Source organism: Mauremys reevesii, unplaced genomic scaffold (genome assembly GCF_016161935.1).
Source record: "Mauremys reevesii isolate NIE-2019 unplaced genomic scaffold, ASM1616193v1 Contig3, whole genome shotgun sequence".
NCBI classification, from domain to species: Eukaryota; Metazoa; Chordata; order Testudines; family Geoemydidae; genus Mauremys; species Mauremys reevesii.
Window position 1 is genome coordinate 960598 of NW_024100840.1, and position 23473 is coordinate 984070.

Here is a 23473-nt window from a genome sequence, read left to right on the forward strand (position 1 = left end):
CCCTACATCCCCTTCCTGGGAAGGCTTGAGAATAAGATCTTCATCAATTGGTACAGGTGAGCACAGACCCAAACCCTTGGATCTTTAGAACAATGGAAAAATCAGTCAGGTTCTTAAAAGAAGAATTTTAGTTAAAGAAAAGGCAAAAGAATCACCTCTGTAAAATCGGGATGGAAGATAACTTTACAGAGTAACAAAAGATTCAAAAACATAGAGGAATCCCCTCTAGCCTTAGTTTCAAAGTTAAAAAAAAAATCAGGGATAAACCTCCCTATAGCAAAGGGAAAATTCAGAAGTTGAAAACAAAAGGTAATCTAACGCACCTTGCCTTATTTACTTACTCTTTTTGTAATATCAGAGACTTGTACAGGATGGTTTATAGGAGAAGGAGTTTTTTGACCTGATGCTTCCCTGCTTTCGCAAGAGAACACACAAACAAAGCCTTTCCCGCCACCCAGATTTGAAAGTATCTTCTTTCCCCATTGGTCCTTTTGGTCAGGTGCCAACTAGGTTATTTGAGCTTCTTAACCCTTTACAGGTAAGGAGGAATTTTAGGCTGCCCTTAGCTGTATGGTTATGACAACTTTGATGTGGAATAATACTTTAATTTAGCTTATTACAGTATTATTATTCATTTGCTCAGCAGACACCCCTAGTTAGGGTGATGTCGGAGAAAAACTCAATTCTCGCTTTTTCGTTTGGGTGCAGCAAAATCAAATACTTTATTATTTCTCCAGTAATTACAATGGAGGGAGAGAGTGCCATAGGACACAGGGTCGCCCCAGTCCCGGACAGGTCTCTCAACTGGTAAACAATTACAGCAAGCCTTTATACTTTTGTTACAGATAATAACTAGCAATAAGACAGACAATAAAGAGCAACAACTACATTTTGTTTATACATAAGCCATTCTGCTATCTTGTTTTCTCACTCCTAGAAGACACCAGGCTGCATATTTGGTTATCAGTTACAAGGTCGTAATAGCTTTTTACACAGTTCTTTCCCTCTGCCTCACACTATCCTTGCTTCTAGAAGTCTCACGTCATTAGGGTTACAGCTGGCCTAACTCTTGCTAACTGACTGACATGCATTAAGATCCCCTTCAAATCCTTATTAATTCTTTCCCTGCTTCCACACTCCCCCCTTTTGTACTTCTAGTACAACAAATATTTTCAAATCTCTATTTGCATTAATTCGTGGATTTCAGATTCTACATCAGATGTTTCAACCTTAGGGGTTTTGATTGGATGTAATGACAATGCATGATTAGCATGAACATGAAAGGTATTGCTATTATTATGGTTTTTTACAACAACAACAATAACATAATCCTAAGCTAACTAACAACATTACAAACAATAACATTCCCATAGGAATAATATAATGGGGCTGTTGTACAATTTTGGTTACAAAGCACAAGACATCATACTTAGGACATAAAGTAGACACTCTATAAGCTGTATGAAAGGCATTCTTTGCAGCTTGATATATATTCTGAAGCATGTGAATTTGCCCTTGCAATTCAGAGATTCTTTAAACCTCTGGTAACAATGAAAGCAAATTTTGAAACCGATCAGGCACTACTCTAGTCCAATTAAAATATACCTTAAATCTAAGAGCTACTTGCAACATTCTATCTGCAGGCCAGTAAATGATATGATTGCCTGCAGCAATGGTAAGATTAATATGTATATCTTGCAATGTGGTGGCTTTAACGTACACACAGCTATCATTAGCTTGAAAAAGTGGGTGTCCCATCAGGGTAGTTCCTTGACCTCCACCCTCCCAGCAAATATTGTCATAAACAGTGACAACTTCCCCCGGCTTCAGTTTATAGATACACTGAGCTGTGGTGGTTCTAACGGCCAAAATGTCCATTGACTCTCTATTCTTATCCAAAATGTCAGGTGTTATTCTAGGGGTACTGTCTATAAATCAGTTAGGTATACCAGGTGGTCTAATTTCCCAGATGTCTCGGTAAATAATTCAGTCCCACATTCATCCTCCCCATGCATCCGGCAGGATTCGGTATGTGGGAGCCCACACCCACCCTAACCGGTCCATATGCTTGGAAGGAGCACTGTAAATGTCCAAACTTCCATCCAGAAAGTGTCCAAGTATGTTTCCATGACCATAGATCAGATGGTACTCCTGATGTGTCTGTAAAGGCAGTGGGCCAAGTCTGGTGCTCAAGATCACTCGGAATGGCCATCAGCTGGTCATTCAGTAAATCCTGGATTTCTAAACATACTAGATCCCACTGCAATGCCTTCCCAGCCTCAGTGATATTCAATACCATCTCTGTCAGTAACTTCTGGGTCATAGAACTAAGGGTGGAAATGACATGTAACTCACCAACTCCAGCCTGTACTTAAGATAGCTGAGCTTTAAAAATAAGGCTAGTGGCCTTTTCTAGTTGGCCCAATTTTTTTATCATGTCCTTGGCTTTTAAGAATATTCCAAATGGCTGCTGCACTATTGGCCCTAGCCCACAGGGATCTGCTCAATTCTCTTTCTGTCCAGAGGAAATAACCCAGGCTTTTTGTTGTGCTAATCTAATGGCAGCCCCTTGTGAGCAATCTGGGTATGTAGAAGTGATCTGAAAACTGGATAAGGGCAATGTCATTTAAAATCCAATTAGGGAGGTGTCACGGAGTGTGGGGGAGTCCGGCCCTGTGCCCCTCTTCCTGGACTCACAGTGACTCTCAGCCAGCCAGTAAAACAGAAGGTTTATTGAACAACAGGAACACAGGATACAGCCCAGCTTGTGTTCAGAGCCAGAACCCCTCAATCTGGCCTTTCTGGGGGGTTCAGGGTGCTTGGATCCCAGCCTAGGATCCCCTGAAAACCCACCACCCAGCTCCCAAACTGAAGACTGACCCCACCCTCTCCACTCAGCTCCTTTCCTTTTGTCCAGCTCCTGGCTGAGGTGTCACCTCCCCTCCCCCAGGCCTAGCTCATGTTACAGTCTGCATACCTGCCTCTCACCTAAAATCCTCCCTGCTCTCCCATCCCCCACATAGACAGTCCCTACTCCACCACACCTCTCCCCCCTCCGAGACTGAACTGAGTGGGGTCACTTTGCCCAGTGACCTGGGGAAGTTCGGGGCCCCCTCTCCGGGACAGTGCGTCCGCTATCAGGTTGGCACTTCCCTTCACGTGGACCACGTCCATGTCATAGTCCTGCAGGAGCAGGCTCCACCTCAGGAGCTTGGCGTTGGCTCCTTTCATCTGGTGCAGCCAGGTCAGGGGAGAGTGCTCAGTGTACACGGTGAAGTGTCGCCCAAAGAGATATGGCTCCATTTTCTTAAGGGCCCACACCATGGCCAGGCATTCCTTCTCTATGGCCGCATAGTTCTGTTCCCGGGGTAGCAACTTCTTGCTCAGGTACACGATGGGGTGTCTCTCCCCCTTTTCATCCTCCTGCATCAACACCGCCCCCAGCCCCGTGTCTGAGGCATTGGTGAACACCATAAAGGGCTTGTCAAAATCTGAGTTTGCCAGAACTGGGCCTCTGAGCAGAGCCTCTTTCAGTGCCTGGAGAGCCTGCTGGCACTGCTCGGTCCAGACAACCTTGTCTGGCTTCCCCTTCTTGCACAGCTCAGTGGTGGGGGCGGCTATGGCGCTAAAGTGGGGCACGAACCTTCGATAATACCCCGCCATCCCGATAAAGGCCTGGACCTGCTTTTTGGTCTGGGGAGCGGGCCAGTCTCTGATCATTTCCACCTTGGCTGGTTCTGGCTTTAGGCAGCCGCTCCCCACCCGATGGCCCAGGTAAGATACTTCCGCCATCCCCACCTTGCACTTCTCCGCCTTTACGGTCAGTCCAGCCTCCCGGAGTCGGTCCAACACTCGTCTAACCTGGGACACGTGGTCCTCCCAGGTCTGGCTGAAGACGCAGATGTCGTCAATATACGCCACGGCAAAACTCTCCATCCCCCTCAGTAGCTGATCCACCAGGCACTGGAAGGTGGCCGGCGCTCCCTTGAGGCCGAAGGGCAGGGTCAAAAACTCATAGAGCCCCAGAGGGGTGATACAGGCGGATTTCAGCCTGGCATCTGCGTCCAGCGGCACTTGCCAGTAGCCCTTTGTAAGATCCATGGTGGTGAGGTACCGAGCGCCTCCCAGCTTGTCCAGGAGCTCATCAGGCCTTGGCATGGGGTAGGCATCAGATATGGTGATGGCATTGAGCTTCCTATAGTCCACACAGAACCGGATTGACCCGTCCTTCTTGGTGACCAGCACCACGGGGGAGGCCCAGGGGCTGGCAGACGGCTGGATCACCCCCAAGGCCAGCATGTCCCTGACCTCTCTTTCTAGGTCTTGGGCAGTTTTCCCGGTGACCCGAAAAGGGGAACATCTTATAGGGGAATGTGACCCAGTCTCCACCCGGTGGACAGTCACATTAGTGCGTCCAGGCTGGTTGGAAAACAGCTGTCGGTACAGATGCAGCACCCCTCTGATCTCAGCCTGCTGGGCCGGGGTCAGCTGATCTGAGAGGGGAATCACCTCCAGGGGGGAACCAGCCTTTGTCCCTGGGAATAGATCCACTAAAGGGTCATCCCCCGGTTCCTCCCAATGTCCACACACGGCCAACACCATATTCCCCCGGTCATAATATGGCTTCATCATATTCACGTGGTACACCCGGCGGTGGTGCGCCCGGTTCGACAGCTCCACCACATAGTTTACCTCATTTAGCTGCTTGACAACCTTGAAGGGCCCTTCCCAGGCAGCCTGGAGTTTGTTTTTCCTCACGGGGATGAGAACCATCACCTGATCCCCGGTGGCGAAGGCGCGGGCCCGCGCCGTGCGGTCGTACCAGACCTTCTGCTTCCTCTGGGCTCGGGCCAGATTCTCCCTGGCCAGGCCCATGAGCTCGGCAAGTCTTTCCCGGAAGGTCAGGACATACTCCACCACCGACTCTCCATCGGGAGCGGCCTTCCCCTCCCATTCGTCTCTCAACAGGTCCAGGGGCCCCCTTACCCGCCTTCCATACAACAGTTCGAAAGGCGAGAACCCAGTAGATTCCTGGGGTACCTCCCTGTACGCAAACAGCAGGTGAGGTAAATACTTGTCCCAGTCCTGTGGGTGCTGGTGCATAAATATTTTTAGCATCATCTTTAGCATCCCGTTGAACCTCTCCACCAGCCCGTTGGTCTGGGGGTGATACGCTGAGGCCCAGCTGGGTCGGACCCCACATTTCTTCCACAAGGACTGGAGCAGGGTCAACATGAAGTTGGACCCCTGGTCCGTTAAGACTTCCTTGGGGAACCCCACCCGGCTGAAAATGGTCAGCAGCGCATCCACCACGGTGTCTGCTTCGGTAGCGGACAAGGCTACCTCCTCGGGGTAGCGAGTGGCGAAATCTACCACCACCAGGATGTGTTTCTTCCCTGACCGAGTCGCCTTGCTGAGAGGTCCCACCATGTCTATGGCCACCTTCTGGAAAGGTTCTTCTATGATGGGCAAAGGTCTCAGAGCTGCTTTCCCCGGCGAGGGGGATGTCATGGGCCAGGTACAGGAGCTTGTGGCGAAACTTCTGGGGAACCACCAGCTGCCTCCTGATCCCCCATGACTCCACTTCCCCGGGGGAGCCCATTCTCGGTACAGGAACCCCTTCTCCCACAGGAACCTCTCCTTGCAACCTCTCCTCATGGTCTGTACTGCACTGAGGTCAGCCCGGTCCCTGGGCTTCTGCAAGGAGGGATCTTTCTGCACCTCAGCCTGGAACTCAGCAGCTGTGACAGGGATGGGGATCTGCTCTCTCTCCCCGGCTGGGTCTGCGGCCGCAGCCTCTCTGGGCCGTGTCTCTGGGCGTTCCCTCCCCACCAGGTCAGGGTTCTGCGCCTCGGGTGGAGTACCCTCCCCATTGTCAGGGCGCAGTACCCTGCGCCGACTCTGACTATGGGTCACGACCAGGGCACCCCGGGCATTGCCTGGCCAGGCCTCGAGGTCCCCCCCCATTAACACCTCTGTGGGCAAATGGGGGTGCACCCCCACATCCTTGGGGCCCTCCTTGACCCCCCACTTCAGGTGCACCCTTGCCACAGGCACCTTGAATGGGGTCCCGCTCACGCCCTTCAGAGTCAGGTAGGTATCAGGCACCATCCGATTTGGGGCAACCACCTCGGGCCGGGCCAGCGTCACCTCTGCGCCTGTGTCCCAATACCCAGTGACCTTCCTCCCATCCACCTCCAGGGGAACAAGGCACTGGTTCCGGAGGGGCAGCCCCGTGCCCACCCTGTAGACCAAAAACCCTGGGTCCGGAGCATCCAGCCCCCCCGAGGAGCTGACCTGGGGCTCTCCTCCCTCCTTCCCAGGTGGAACACTGCCAGCCCCCCTTTCCTGGGAATACTGCCCCTCATCCAATTGGGTCTTTACCCAGTCAACCCTCTGCGGGTTGGGTCTGCTCGGTCTGTCCCTGAGCTTGGGCCCTGGGCCCGTATGTGGCCTCGTTGGCCACAGTGATAGCAGCCCATGTCTCGTGGGTCCCCTCGAGGGCGTCGGGTGGACCTGACGCTGGATGTTCCCCTTTGGTGGGGGTTCTCCATAGGCCCCCGCTGGGAGGCCCCGTGGTGACTCTCTCTCTGCGTTGAGGCAGGCCTGCTCCTTCGAGACGCCTCCCTGCTATCCCCTGCCCGACGGTCCACAAAATCGTCGGCCAGCCGGCCTGCATGCTGCGGGTTCTCCGGCTTCTGGTCCATCAACCACAGCCTCAGGTCCGACGGGCACTGCTCATACAGGTGCTCCAGTATGAACAGGTCAAGCAGGTCCTCTCTAGTTTGGGCCCCAGCTGTCCACTTGCGGGCATACCCCTGCGCCCGATTGACCAGTTGTAGGTAGGTGACCTCCCGGGTCTTATGTTGACTCCGGAACCTCTTCCGGTACATTTCCGGGGTCAGCCCAAACTCGCGGAGCAGGGCCTCTTTGAACAGGTTGTAGTCCCCCTGCCTCCGCCCCTTTCATTCGGCTGTACACCTCCATGGCGTTGGATTCCAGTAAGGGGGTGTGGAACGGGATCCTGTCTGCAGGGTCAACCTGGTGCAGCTCGCAGGCATTCTCAAAGGCCGTCAGGAAGGTATCTATGTCCTCCCCCTCCTTACGCCGGGCCAGGATGCTCTTATCAAAGCTCTTTGTAGGCTTGGGTCCCCCCTCACTCACCGCACCCGGGGCCTTACTGTGGTTCAGCTGGGCCAGTTCCAGTTCATGTTTACGTTGCTTCTCCTTCTCCCTCTCCTCGTATTCACGCTGCTTCTCCTTCTCCCTCTCCTCGTATTCGCGTTGCCTCTCCTTCTCCTCCCGCTCCTGTCTCAGTTCTTGCCTCCTTAACTCGAGCACCTCCCTGTCATATTCCAGCCGCCTCCGCTCCAGGGACAGGGAGCTCCGCCGAGACGATCCCCTGCTGGCCACTGAGCCCTCGGTAGTCGCTGGGATCCCCCTCCCCCTACGCCTGCGGGGGGGTGTCTCAGGACGCCCTCAGCGGCCGGCTGACCCCTCCCAGCGGGGACAGACACTGGTGCCTGTGCTGCATCTGCCGGGCTGCTTCCCTCAGAGACCGGGACCGGTTCATTGACGCGGTCTCTCTCCTCCAGCCGGGCAATCAGCTGGGCCTTGGTGAGCTTCCCACTGCGCAGGCCCCTCAGCTTGCACAGCTCCACCAGGTCACACTTGCGCTGCTGGGCATACATCTTCCTGCTGGCCGCTCGGAGGCCGGGGAGCTCGCCGCTCCCCACGGGTTCCAGAGGGACCCCTAGTGTGCCAGTCCTTGAGGTCACCCCCTCTCTGCCAGGGTCGAGCTGCAGACTCCTCCGCCCCTGGGACTGCTCGCTGCGATCCCCCGGGAGGACCCTGTTACTGCAAAGTCCTTCTCTCTGGCCACACTCTCCCGGGGTGAATTGCCCCTTCGTTTTACTGCTCCCCAGTCACTTACTGCAGGAAGCGCCGTCCACGGGGTGCAGTCGATCCCACCACTGCCACCAGTTGTCATGGAGTGTGGGGGAGTCCGGCCCTGCGCCCCTCTTCCTGGACTCACAGTGACTCTCAGCCAGCCAGTAAAACAGAAAGGTTTATTGAACAACAGGAACACAGGATACAGCCCAGCTTGTGTTCAGAGCCAGGACCCCTCAATCTGGCCTTTCTGGGGGGTTCAGGGTGCTTGGATCCCAGCCTAGGATCCCCTGAAAACCCACCACCCAGCTCCCAAACTGAAGACTGACCCCACCCTCTCCACTCAGCTCCTTTCCTTTTGTCCACCTCCCCTGGCCTAGCTCATGTTACAGTCTGCATACCTGCCTCTCACCTAAAATCCTCCCTGCTCTCCCATCCCCCACATAGACAGTCCCTACTCCACCACAGGAGGGCAATACATACTGAAGGATTTATCCAAAACACAGGGCGCAGCCTGTAAAATAAATCCCCAAATCCAATCAATACCACATTCCCAAGCATGGGTCCCACAAATCTTTTTTTCCTGTCAGTGTGTAATTATTTGTTTCTTCACCAGGGTCAGTTCTCAATGTCCTTTCTGGTCAGGAATTCCTGGACTTTGGCAATGTCAGTGGAGTGGGTGTTTCTTCTTCTTTCCCGAAGCAGTCGTGGTTCAACATCCTACAGGGGAGATTACCAGGACATCACCTTGTAATGGCTTTGCTTTTTCTAGAAAAGTTTAAAGGCACAGTAGATCTGTCAGTGGAAAAGGGAGAGGTTAACGAGCACTTCACCTTGTCCTTTTCCCCTGCTGTCCAGAAAGTACAGCAGGGCTGGAAGAAGGAGTAGTCTAATCATCAGTAGGAGTGTCCTCCCGAGGTGGAGGGGTCTTTTTTTCAGTGAGATGCATGGGTTCAGGCAGGTAGTCCTTGACACTTCACAGCAGTGTTGGTGGTTAACAGGACTTGGAAAGGGACTTTCCAGTGTGGAGCCAAGGCAGTCTTTCGTTGATGGATCTTTATGTAGACCCAGTCTCCTGGTTCCAATGAGTGGCAAGGTTGCACAGGATCCTTCGGTAGTGCTTCCTTCACCTGTGTATAAAAAGACTTAACACATTTCATTAGTGCCTGACAATACTTAAGCATTATGTCATCCATCAAATGAATGTCCATCTGAGCTAGGGTTAGTGGGGGTGCAGCTGGTAGTCGCATTGGGCATCCTGTCAAAATTTCATGAGGGCTGAGTCCAGTCTTTCGATTGGGAATGGCTCTCATACTCATCAGTGCGAAAGGAAGGGCATCTGGCCACTTTGAGTTTGTCTCAGCACAAATCTTGGCCAGTTTATTTTTTTTAAATCCCGTTCTGGCGTTCCACCATCCCAGCAGACTGTGGGTGGTGAGGCAGTGAAGGTTGTGCTGGATCTGCAAAGCTGCACATAACTCCTTTACAATCTGTCCAGTAAAATGAGTTCCACAATCACTGTTGATACTCAGGGATGCCAAAACGTGGTACAAAATCTTTAAGCAGAACTTTCACAACAGTCCTGGCATCTGCTTTCCTGCAAGGAAAAGCTTCAACCCAATTGGTAAATACATCAACTAAAACTAATACATATTCATAACCACAACATTTAGACATTTGAATAAAATCAATCTGAATATTTACAAAAGGTCCCCAAGGAGGAGGGTGGGCTGCCCGCTTAGCTTTAACAGCTTTACCAATGTTGTGCTGTTGACAAATCACACAGTGTTGACAGTAGGAATGTGCTACAGAAGGGAAACTCGGTGCACACCAGTCTATGTTAACTGCATCAACCATCCCCCCTTTGCTCACGTGTGCCATTCCATGGTATATGCGAGCAAGATAGGGCAGTAACATCTTCGGTGCCACCAGGCGACCATCCGGGGCACACCAAAGATGATCAGTATGTAAAATGCATCCAGCAGCACTCCAAGAGTGTTTCTCGGTTCTTGATGCAGCCTCCTGGATCTTAGCCAGATCGTCAAGGGAGGCTAGTGAAGGCTGCTCAATTAGGACACAAGTATGTTCAGCCTGAGGTATGGAAAGGGCCGCTGCTTTGGCTGCAGAGTCTGCCAAAGCATTTCCACGGGTAACTTCATCATGAAGGGTCTTGTGAGTGGTACATTTAACAACAGCAATAGCTTCCTACCATCCCCATTCCTCTGGCTAGAAATCTGAGGTAGCCAGAAGATCCCATGTACAATATGGGGAGTGAGTTAACTTTTCATGTCCTTGCTTTTAAAGACTGTTGTATGCAAATTTTAACAACAATTTGTAATTAAAAGATTTGGCCAAAGTAGTTTATTTCTCTTACTTAAGAAAATGTATTAGACTTTAGTATATCACATTTTTCTGATGTATCCAAACACTTTGTATTCTAAGTTGAACAAAACAAGTATCTGCATTTCAATCCAACACTTCCACTAGATTTCAAATCAGACCATCCCATGAAAATATTAAACACAACAATTCTGGCCACGAGACAAACACCACAAGACAGAACATAGAACACAAAACATAATTTTTACTCTGTGAGTAAATGCATGGTACGTTGAATGCTGTTCAGCTGGCATTAGTTTTCTTTGATTATCTGAAAGACAAAAACAGAGGTCTACCCCTTCTGGGCAGTCAATTACTTAAAATATACAAATATCCTTGTTGATTTCAGGCAAAACAGGGGAATTACCCCATATTTTCTCGTATGTGTTTCATAGGCAGCCCAGGTTTCAGTGGCTTCTACCTTATCAGTTAGATAATTTGCATTAACACAGATGCTTTCTGGCTTGCTTCTGGATCCAAAGCTATTCACAGCTTAAAGATTCTTTCTCACAAGGCTATTTGAATCCTCCCTCATGAGGCTTGCCACCTGGGCAAAAATACATGGCCATTGGGTAAAGGCCATTTACTTAACACATAATCCAAACCCCTTTAGGGGGTCTACCCAGAGACTCACCCATTTGTCTGCTGACACTTAAACTGAAAAGAAAATTACACAGAGAGCAGAGAGAATTACAGTCTAAGCCAGATTTTCCTACTTCTATTACATTGTCCGTTACAGGGGGCGGGACAGAAGGATCTCAATACAACCTCAGAGCTTCATCGCACACATGGCTTCCACCCTGAGGAATTACGAACGAGAAGTTCAGTTCCGCCCACACACCTAACGCCCAAATGAACAGAGCAGAAAAACAACAGTAACCGGTTAAACAGAACAGAACCGGAACCAGATAGTGCACCAAAACCAGATAGTGTTTCCTTATTCTATTAGGGCTCACCTTTAAGCATGCAATTCTTAACATATAACACCAACAGTACCAAACAAAGCAAACATAAAATAACAAGGGTAAAACAGATAGATGGTGTAAATTCTGCAGGGCTCTCCCATTCTTAATTGCTCACCAAACTGTGACAAATATCTGTTACCAATTTATCCCTCATGTCAGGTGATCAGGCTGACACTGCAGGAGGTTGGGGGAAGAAAACACACCATATAACCACATTTTAAAGCTTCATTAAAAATAATAAAACAACAATGGAGAGTGTTGGGAATGCTCCCACCTCACTTAGGAAAAATATGAATGCCCCAAGCCTTAAGCCACTTTAATACTCACACATATCCAGACTGGCCATGTCTGTGTATAACGTTCAGAGAAGGGGAATAGGTGGACGGGAGATTATCCTGTATACAGCTTGTTCAGAATTTCCAACATGATTCCACTCTTGGGACGGCTGTTCTTTTACACTGTTCTGTAACTTGTATTGCCTTTGGTTTGCCTCTGTCTCTATTTTCCACAGCCAGCTGAGGCTGAAAGCAGTTTTTCTTTGTACTTAGCATAGTCTGCGTTGATTCTTGACCTTGAACGTAGAGCAACTTTCCCTTTATCTCTGGGCCAAGCTGAATTTCAAATTAACCCGTTCCTAGACAAATTGTTCACACTGTGTCAGAGGCTTTTCTTTGGTGATTAAAAGCTCCTCTGAGATGTATGATCTTATCATCTAGATTGAAGGTACCTTATAATGGGCATTGTTTAGATGGATTTTCACGAGTGTGAAGATTCCAATTCTCTAAATACCTGCAGGTTTTAGGACCATAATGTACGTACATGTAATATGCTGGGGTACCCTTAGGGGATGAGGTGGAATGTTTAGACTGTCCCTTACCCATTTTCCACTTACACACACAGAGAGGGTGCCCTGTCCACGCTAGCGGCTCAGAAACTAAGGATCTCTCCCTACAGGGTACTCACACGAGAGAGACTAACGAGGAAGACCATGACTCTCCTACACCTCCCTTCAGCAAAGAGCGTTGGCTAGTCTCTGGGAGACGGCGCCGCTTACTCTGATTGCGTCCAGTGAGATGATCAGACTGTCAGTAGCCCACATGGAAAGGAAAGGGGAGGGAAGATGGGTTCACACACTCCTAGACCCAGGCAGCTTCCTCGCCGGACTATGCCAGGCCGAGTCAGCCCACCGTGGGTTGGATCTCCTAAAGATCCCCTAGTTGCCGGGCTTGCGTTAGAGTAGTCCTGATCATGAGCTTTCGCTTCACAGGGTACTCTGGGCGTCTTCCGGTAACAGTCACTCACACTGGTGTACACACACACACACACACGGCCTCTTTTTTTTCCTTTTTCTTCTTTACCTCTGTTTTTTTTTTTAACTACGATGCATCTTTACCTGGTCCGGACCAATACCATGAGGCAGTATGACAACCCCTCTTGAGGCGGTAAAAACCCCTCAGCACCGGTGCATTCTAATGCATTTACCTATGCATTACCTTATGCATTTACCTATGCATTACCTTGTTGGCCAAATCAGCAGTTCCCAATACTGCTATAAACTAACCTTGTTGGGGCCTTTCCCCAATACCACTCTGCATCTGATCTTGCTGCACAGTCAATAAGTTCAGATGGCGTGAGCCCAACAGAGACAGACGTCCTCACGGACAGTCCTCCTCCGATACCCCAATAGAGATTTCAAAAGGTCTCATACCTCTCATGTGGCGCCATGGGATTCGAAAGGGAATGATCCGTAGTAGCCGTCTGTGGGTCCGTGGGCGTTGCCATCCTGGACGAGCCCCCAAATTGCCGGAGAAAAACTCAGTTCTCGCTTTTTCGTTTGGGTGCAGCAAAATCAAATACTTTATTATTTCTCCAGTAACTACAATGGAGGGAGAGAGTGCCATAGGACACAGGGTCGCCCCAGTCCCGGACAGGTCTCTCAACTGGTAAACAATTACAGCAAGCCTTTATACTTTTGTTACAGACAATAACTAGCAATAATACAGACAATAGAGAGCAACAACTACATTTTGTTTATACATAAGCCATTCTGCTATCTTATTTTCTCACTCCTAGAAGACACCAGGCTGCATATTTGGTTATCAGTTACAAGGTCGTAATAACTTTTTACACAGTTCTTTCCCTCTGCCTCACACTATCCTTGCTTCTAGAAGTCTCACGTCATTAGGGTTACAGCTGGGCTAACTCTTGCTAACTGACTGACATGCATTAAGATCCCCTTCAAATCCTTATTAATTCTTTCCCTGCTTCCACAGTGACTTACTCTATGTACAAAATATTATAGTTAATTGTTACTACATAAAATGTGTACAAGAAAGAGCAAGAGGTTGCATTTGTGGTCATGTCTGAAGTTTGTTCTTAAAACATAAAAATAAAACTTGATGCTTTTATAATATTAAGTCAATTAATACTGGGTTCTTGATACAATATGGTAGTAGGCTTCAAATGCAGAAGAGACATTTACAGTTTAAAATGTTTAAAATGTACAGTATGTATATTAATGTGAAACGGGAGCAATAATAATAAACATGCATCATATTGTTACAATTCTAGATTGTTTGCATGTACTGTAACTGTTTTATGTATCTGAAACAGGAGGCTGCCTTTGGTCAGATGATACTCCTCATAACAGCAAAATTCATTTAGGAGCAACATAGCAAAATGGCACCAATATGTTCTACTAACAAGTGTCTACTGTATTCATTTCTCTAACATTATTTACTATATATATTTGACTAACAAAATTCATTGCTCAGTTTTCTAACAAGTTAATCTTTTTATGGCCTCTAGATCAAAAGTAGTTTGACAGATTTCCCTAAGAAAAATTCTCCTTTACTGTAAATGTCTCAATTTTTTGGCCATTCTAATTTTCCAATCCAAATTTACAGTTGTGCTAAAATAAGATTCTATCCCACTTCCATAATAAAGTTGTAAGTATGATATGAAGACGATAGTACTTCTGCTTAATATTTCATTATAGCTTATCATTTTGCTTAGAGGTTTATATATAATGTAATACATATAATTGGAGCTGAGTTAAGCATGTCATTGTTTCAGCATTGTATGTGCATGCACATTCTCTAGTGAGTTTTTCATTTTAATATAGATTTTACCAGGTGAATCAGTGTGATTTTCTATAGCTTACGTTTCAATTGATCTAAAATGCAGTGTAGGTATCTTGGTACAGTTCTTTCTCCTTAGTTGCAGCAGTAGCTTGGTGTGGACAAATCAGTTGTTTTATCTTTTGAAATAGGAACTTCAAGCCCTACTTAGGAAAAAAATATTTTGTTTTACATTTTTGTAAAAATTCATTTCGGATGGGGAGGGATGTCTATTTTTGTTTCTTTTGGTAAGCTAAAATTTTACTTTTTACACAATTTATTTAGGAAGTTTTAACAAGTTTAGAAATCCTTGCCATGTATATATCACAAACGAAACAAAACAATCATTACAACAGTTATCTTTTGTTTAAAGAAACATTATACAGGAATATAGTCATCACATCTTTCTGTTTAACATGGTGTTACCACATTACAGAATGAGCATCATTATAAAATGTATATCATTTCTAGCAATTTATAAAATTGAGTTAAATCTCTAGATACTCATTTGACAGATCAGATATATCTATCAAATGTTAATATTCAAAAAAATTGGATATGTATGCTTTTTATTTTGGGGAGGGGCAGGTAAATGTACTTTGTCTTAGTACTGAATGAAAGGTAACCAAATATCTAAGTATCTACCTGGCCTCTGTCTACTTTGCTGGCTATGTTATGGTGCACTAATTTTTTCATAACCAAAACTCCCATATTTTTAGAGCCATTCCTCAATGGTTGGGTTATTTTTCTTTTTCCAGTGAGAAGATACCAATAACTGAGCAGCTATTAGCAGATGAGCGAATATTAGTTTCCTTTTGTGTGACCATTTCTACTAGGAAGCCCCAAGACGATTTTACCAGAGGATCATTTGGTAATAAATATCCAACAATTTGTGATATTTGGTTACTGATTACATCCAAATACTCTGATGACTGGACATATCCACCATATATGCATAAAAATATTTCACCACAATTTCTCCATTTATCCCCATTTAGTGTCTCTATATTTTTCAACCTTATGGTATGAGGTACCATTGAAACAGTATCTTAATTTTTTCTCTTTTGTTGTGGTACAGACTGCAGTTTCTCATACTCTTTTCCAGATCAAACCCCATTGCTTTGGGGTAATTTGTCTGTCCATATTCTTTTCTCTGCGTGTCATGTAGGGAAACTTTTTTTTCCTCAGGAAAGCTGTCTGCAAAGATTGATCAATTAGTCATATATATGTTTTTGTTTCTTAACTGACCAGATGCTATTGCTTCTATTAAGGTTGGCTTTCTGTAACAGACAGGTTTTCTAGAAAGTTGAGAAACATAATGCCTGACTTGAAAGTACTAGTATCAGGGGACAGTGGGCCAGTTAAAGCTAGTTTCTAATCTCTAAATAAATTAGAACATTTCTTTATTGAATAGCTGCCCAACTGTGTGTATTCCATTGCTTTCCCAAACTTTGAAGCTCTCTGGTTCTTGATTTGGGTTAAGATTGGGATTATTTGCATTGGGTGTCATGGATGAGAACTGATCCTATCTCTAGTTCTATTCCAGACCCATGGAGTAACCTTTGCTAAGGATGCGTGTACATTTCTGGCAGGTGTGATTTATTTTTTAATCCGTGGTAGTGTAACGATGTGTATAGTGCCACAATTTTCTTGTTCAATAAAGACCCAGTATTTGGCTAAGTTAAAGGTTCCCAGTCCACTACTGCTTTGGCTGACTTGACAGTACTACAGAATATTTCAAACAGCTAATCCACTTTGTTTAATAGATCTGTACAATGTATCTGGTCTCACTTTTGGTCTTTTCTTATTCCATATACATTCTAACAACATCCTCTGTATTCCTGCTTGGGTTTTATCTGGGATAATCACAGAAAGATTTTGAAAATAAGAAAAAATATCCTTGGCAGGATATTCATTTGGACTGTGGCTATTCTCCCCCGCCAAGAAGTTGCATACCCCCTCCCACAACTCCAGTTCTTTTTTCAGTTGCTGAAGTAGTGGTTTGACATTGAAATCATAGAGCTCTGTTGTTTTTAAAGGATGATACAGTAAATATTACAATACTTTACATGCCGTGTACTATAGACTATGTGAAATAAACTCTCTCCTTTTAAATTGCCTCAGATTGTGTTTGAATTCTTCATGTGCTAAATACTGATATACTCAGCACCCTTAGACACAAAATAGATGCCAAAAAAACCCTAAGACAGAGGGACTTCAGGAGGCCATCTAGTCCAACCCCCTGCTCAAAGCAGGACCACCGACAACTAAATCATCCCAGCCAGGGCTTTGCCAAGCCTGACCTTAAAAATCTCTAAGGAAGGAGATTCCACCACCTCCCTAGGTAACCCATTCCAGTGCTTCACCAGCCTCCTAGTGAAATAGTGTTTCCTAATATCCAACCTGAACCTCCCCCACTGCAACTTGAGACCATTGCTCCTTGTTCTGTCAAGGAGTTCTGTTATCGGCCCTTAGACACAAAATAGATGCCAAATAAAACCCTCAGACAGATGGACAGACAGATGACAGAGCACTGTCATTCTACACCTCTCACTGGTAGTATGTTACTTTAATATGAGTCAATTAAATTAAATGAGAAGGATTTCATATCACATTCATCTGTCACTAACCGAGTGTTTATGTGGAATTTCTCAGGTATCGCTTTATGGAACACCGATACCCTTAACAAACAAATGGAGATAACGATGCAGCACATGACTGAATTTCAAATCATTGCATCTGACACTATGGAAACTAAGGCTTCTGCTCTCAGTCTCTCAGGATCCCTGAAGGCAAGTTTCCTGGGGGGCCTGGTAGAAGTGAGTGGATCAGCAGCATATTTAAATGATGCCAAGAAATCCAAAAGTCAAGCCCGAGTTACTTTAAAATATTCAGCAACAACCAGGTTTGAGCAGCTGGCTATCAGCCATTCAGAGCGCCAGAATATCTCTTATCCTGCTGTATATGACCAAAATACAGCAACCCATGTGGTCACAGCTGTGCTGTATGGGGCTCAGGCTTTCTTTGTGTTTGATAGGGAAGTTTCTTCAACTGAGAGTGTAGAAGAGATACAGGGAAACATGAAACTTATGATAGAAAAATTACCAAAAATTTCAGGAGGAGGAGAGGGGCCTGTGCAAATGGAGTACAAGAAAGCATCACAGGTTGAAAACTTCAGTTGCACATTCTATGGTGATTTTGCTTTTGAGAACAATCCAGTTACTTACCAAGATGCCATGGAAATTTATTCCACCCTCCCAAAGTTGCTAGGTGACAGCAGGGAGAAGGCCGTACCAGTGAAAGTCTGGCTGCACCCATTGCAGCTGCTGGATTCCAAAGCTGCCAAGCTGGTGCGTGAGATCAGCAATGTACTGATTTTTGATGCTCAAACAGCCTTGGAGAAACTCACAGAACTGGACATGAGATGCAATGACATGATGAAAAATCCAATTGCCACAACCTTCCCTGAAATCAAAAATAAAATCCAGCAATTCAAAGATTTGTGTCAGCAACACAGACAGACATTCCAGAAACAACTAGCAGGAATCTTACCTGCTATCCGTGGAGGTGGAGCAGAGGAAGGAGTCCTGGCCGACATTTTAATAAGCAAAAATCAATCACTATTCAATACACAGAGACTCAATGAATTTCTGGATACAAAGGAGCGAGAGATGAATTTAGTGGATTCCTACCTCACTGTGCTACAGAATGTGGAAGTTGTATCCTCTAAGAGTGAACTAGAAAAAATAGTACTCAGCCCTAAGAATAATTATGTTGTGTGTTTCATGCTTACTTCATTACACAACAAAGAACTATATTTATCAGATTTGACCTTTTGGCTTCGAAGAGAATTTCTGGAGAAAATTCATGATTCAGCCTCAGCCAGTTCTCTCTATGACAAATCAAACTCCAAACAGTGGTTTGAGGATGATGAGATAAGAAGAAAAGCACGAATATTCGCAAAGTCCTTCTTAGACTTCACCACTGTCAATAAATCTCATGGAAATACCCAGTTCATTGTGGCCTCTGTTCCAGATGAGAATAATCCAGGAGCTTCAATTTACCTGTATGCCGATGGAGAACTGATCAGCACCAACTTTGAGCCCCCATCAAAACCTCTCCCTCCTCTGATTGATGGAATCAGACACAATTGTGTGCAGCTCACATTTAACCCATCAGACTTTGGAAGAGCTGCAATATCTGACTATCTGGTAGAGTACAGAATTGTAGGGCAGGAGAACTGGACGGCTGTGAATGTAAATAACACACAAGAGACATTCACAGTAACAGGGCTCCGTGCAAACACCGAGTACCAGTTCCGATATGCTGCAGTGAGCAAACCAGGGCTCAGCGAGAGCAGCGACGTGAGTGATCCTGTGAAGACTCTTCCCCTGACCAGCCCCCCTGGGAACCTGGCAATTGCTACTGTAGAATTATTTTCCATCACCCTCACCTGGGAGAGTCCAAGTGTCATTGAAGATGGAGTCAGTATAAGGGAGTATAAGGTAGAATATAAAGAGGAGGCTGGAGGTGAAAGTCATGAGGGGAAAGGCAAATGGCTGGAACAAAGGACAGGACACAGAACGGGATCTTGTAACATTGATGGACTGAGGCCTGAGACGCCCTACAGATTTCGAGTGTCGGCTGTGTATGCGGATGGGGCTGTGAGTGACCCAAGTGAGGAGACTTGCATCTCAACCCTAAATAAAGGTAAATATAAATAAATCTGCCTATTTTTTTCCTCAATTAAAGCCCTTGAGTGAATGTTTTCAGAGAACTATCCACAATAACTGCAAAGTCTTTTTTCGGTAACAGCTAATTTAGACCAGTGGCTATCAACCTTTCCAGATTACTGTACATATTTTAGGTGCCTGATTTGTCTTGCCTATCCCCACATTTCCCCTCACTTAAAAACTAGTTGCTTATAAAATCAGAAATAAAAATACAGAAGTGTCACAGAATGCTATTACTTTAAAATTTGCTGACTTTCTCATGTTTACCATATAATTATAAAATAAATTAATTGGAATATAAATATTATACTTACATGTCAGTGTTTAGTATATAGAATCATAGACTATAAGTGTTGGAAGGGACCTCAGGAGGTATCTAGTCCAACCCCCTGCTCAAAGCAAGACCAATCCCCAACTAAATAGAGCAGCATAAACAAGACATATGACATTTTAGTTTGTATTGACTTCATTACTGCATTTTATGTAGTCTGTTGGAAAGCTAGGCAAATGTCAAGATGAATTTATTTACCACCTCCTCTGGAAGACTTCTGTGTACCCCCCAAGGTAAACATACCCCTAATTGAGAAACACTGATTTACACCACAGCATTTTATATGTGTATTTCGGATTGTTTTCCAATGTGCATTACTTTGCATTTATCAACATTGAATTTAATCTGGCATTTTGTTGCCCAGTCACCCAATTTTGTAAGATCCCTTTTTGTGACTCTTCACAGTCTGCTTTGGATGTAACTATCTTCAGTAATTTTGTATCAGAGGGGTAGCCGTGTTAGTCTGGATCTGTAAAAGCAGCAAAGAATCCTGTGGCACCTTATAGACTAACAGACGTTTTGGAGCATGAGCTTTCGTGGGTGATATTTCCACTACATGCATCCGACGAAGTGGGTATTCACCCACGAAAGCTCATGCTCCAAAACGTCTCTTAGTCTATAAGGTGCCTCAGGACTCTTTGCTGCTTTTACAGTAATTTTGTAGCATCTGCTGCATTTGCCACCTCACTGTTTAACCCTTTTCCCACATCATTTATGAATATGTTGAACAGCACTGGTCACAGTATAGATCTCTGATGTGCTCTTCTATTTACCTCTTTACATTATGAGAACAGACCGTTTATTTCTATCCTTTGTTTCCTATCTTTTAACCAGTTACTGATCCATGAGAGAATCTTCCCTCCTATCCCATGCCAGCTTACTTTGCTTAAGAGCCTTTAGTGAGGGACCTTGTCTGAAAGTCCAAATACACTTTTGGATCCCCCTTGTCCACCTTGACCCTCTAAAAAATTCTAATAGATTGGCATTTCGTTACTTCCCTTTACAAAAGTCATGTTTACTCTTCCTCAATAAATTGTATTAGTTTAAAAGACGTTTTGCAGCATGAGCTTTCATGGCTGAATGCCCACTTCGTCGGATGCCAACTTGCATCCGACGAAGTGGGCATTCACCCACGAAAGCTCATGCTGCAAAACGTCTGTTAGTCTATAAGGTGCCACAGGATTCTTTGCTGCTTTTACAGAACCAGACTAACATGGCTCCCTCTCTGATACTTGTATTAGTTTGTGTGTCTGATAATTCTATTATTTACAATTTGCCTACCACTCCTCCCAGTTTAGTGTCATCTGCAAACTTGCTGCGGGTGCAATTCACGCCCTCCTCCAGATGGGCACTACAGTAGCCTTTTTCCAATCATCCGGGACCTCCCACAGTTGCCATGAGTTTTCACAGATAACGGCCAATAGCTCTACAATCACATCCACCAACTCCTTTAGCACCCTCGGATGCAGCGCATCCGGCCCCATGGACTTGTGCTTGTCCTGCTTTTCCATATAGTCCTGAACCACTTCTTTCTCCATAGAAGGCTGGTCACCTTCTCCCCATACTGTGCTGCCCAGTGCAGCAGTCTGGGAGCTGAACTTATCTGTGAAGACGGAGGAAAAAAAATCATTGAGTACATTAGCTTTTTTTCCACATCCTCTGTCACTAGGTTGCCTCCCCCATTCAGTAAGGGGCTCACACTTTCCTTGACTTTCTTGTTGCTAACATACCTGAAAAAATCCTTCTTATTTCTCTTAACCTCTCTTGATAGCTGCAACTCTAAGGGTAGGTCCATACTTACCCGTCGGGTCGACGGGTGGTGTTCGACTTCTCGGAGTTCGAACTATCGCGTCTAATGTAGACGCGATAGTTCGAACTCCGGACGCACTCCCGTCGACTCCAGAACTCCACCACCGCGAACGGCGGTGGCGGAGTCGACGGGGGAGCCGCCGACTTCGATCCCGCGGTGTCAGGACGGGTAAGTCAGTCAAACTAAGGTAGTTCGACTTCAGCTACGCTATTCACCTAGCTGAAGTCGCGTACCTTAGTTCGACCCCCCCCGAGTGTAGACCAGGCCTAAGTGTGATTTGGCCTTCCTGATTTGACTCCTACATGACTGAGCAATATTTTTATACTCCTCCCTGGTCATTTGTTCAATCTTCCACTTCTTGTAAGCTTCTTTTTTGTGTGTAAGATCAGCAAGGATTTCACTGTTAAGCCAAACTGGTCACCTGCCATATTTACTATTCTTCCTACTCATCGGGATGTTTTTTTCCTGCAACCTCAATAAGGATTCTTTAAAATACAGCCAGCTCTCCTGGACTCCTTCCCCCCTCATGTTATTTTCCCAGGGGATCTTGCCCATTGGCTCTGTGAGGGAGTCAAAGTCTGCTTTTCTGAAGTCCAGGGTCTGTATTCTGCTGCTCTCCTTTCTTCCTTGTGCCAGGATCCTGAACTCGACCATTTCATGGTCACTGCCTCCCAGGTTCCCATCCACTTTTTCTTCCCCTAATATTTCTTCCTAGTTTGTGAGCAGCAGGGCAAGAAGAGCTCTGCCCCTAGTTGGTTCCTCCAGCACTTGCACCAAGAAATTGTACCTTACACTTTCCAAAAACATCCTGGATTTTCTGTGCACTGCTGTATTGCTCTCCCAGCAGATATCAGGGTGATTGAAGTCCCCCATGAGAACCAGGGCCTGCGATCTAGTAACTTCTGCTAGTTGCCGGAAGAAAGCCTTGTCCACCTCATCCTCCTGGTCTGGTGGTCTATAGCAGACTCCCACCACAACATCACCCTTGTTGCTCACACTTCTAAACTTAATCCAGAGACTCTCAGGTTTTTCTGAAGTTTCATACCGGAGCTCTGAGCAGTCATACTGCTCTCTTACATACAATGCAACTCCCCCACCTTTTCTGCCCTGCCTGTCCTTCCTGAACAGTTTATATCCATCCATGACAATACTCTAGTCATGTGAGTTATCCCACTAAGTCTCTGTTATTCCAATCACATAATAATTGCTTGACTGTGCCAGGACTTCCAGTTCTTCCTGATTGTTTCCCAGGCTTCTTGCATTTGTGTGTAGGCACTTAAGATAACTCGCTGATGTCCCACTTTCTCAGTATGAGACAGGAGTCCTCCCATTTTGCAGTCTCCTGCTCGTGCTTCCTCCCAGTATCCCACTTCCCCACTTACCTCAGGGCTTTGGTCTCCTTCCCCCGGTGAACCTAGTTTAAAGCCCTCCTCACTAGGTTAGCCAGCCTGCTTGCAAAGATGCTCTTCTCTCTCTTCTTTACGTGTAGCTCCACTCTGCCTAGCACTCCTCCTTCTTGGAACACCATCCCATGGTCAAAGAATCCAAAGCCTTCTCTCCGAGGCCACCTGCATAGCCATTCATTGACTTCTATGATTTGATGCTCTCTATCTGGGCCTTTTCCTTCTACAGTGAGGATGGACAAGAACACCACTTGCGCCTCAAACTCCTTTATCCTTCTTTCCAGAGCCACGTAATCTGCAGTGATCTGCTCAAGGTCATTCTTGGCCGTAACATTGGTGCCCACGTAGAGACGAAGTAAGGGGCAGTGATCGGAGGGCTTGATGAGTTTCGGAAGTCTCTCCATCATAAGAACATAAGAACATAAGAAAGGCCGTACCGGGTAAGACCAAAGGTCCATCTAGCCCAGTATCTGTCTACCGACAGTGGCCAATGCCAGGTGCCCCTGAGGGAGTGAACCTAACAGGCAATGATCAAGTGATCTCTCTCCTGCCATCCATCTCCATCCTCTGACGAACAGAGGCTAGGGACACCATTCTTACCCATCCTGGCTAATAGCCATTTATGGACTTAGCCACCATGAATTTATCCAGTCCCCTTTTAAACATTGTTATAGTCCTAGCCTTCACAACCTCCTCAGGTAAGGAGTTCCACAAGTTGACTGTGCGCTGCGTGAAGAAGAACTTCCTTTTATTTGTTTTAAACCTGCTGCCTATTAATTTCATTTGGTGACCCCTAGTTCTTGTATTATGGGAATAAGTAAATAACTTTTCCTTATCCACTTT

The 23473-nt window shown here is 46.1% G+C and overlaps 1 protein-coding gene across 1 annotated transcript in view; it reads left to right on the forward strand.

Moving 5' to 3' along the window:
- LOC120393757 (stonustoxin subunit alpha-like) overlaps window positions 1–22989 on the forward strand; it is a 38838-nt gene extending 15849 nt beyond the window's left edge. The window contains exons 2-3 of the mRNA XM_039518255.1: window positions 17009–19017; window positions 22915–22989. Coding sequence (XP_039374189.1) covers window positions 17009–19017; window positions 22915–22989 — 2084 coding nt within the window. The remainder of the gene's footprint in view (window positions 1–17008; window positions 19018–22914) is intronic.
- The last annotated feature ends 484 nt before the right edge of the window (window positions 22990–23473 follow it).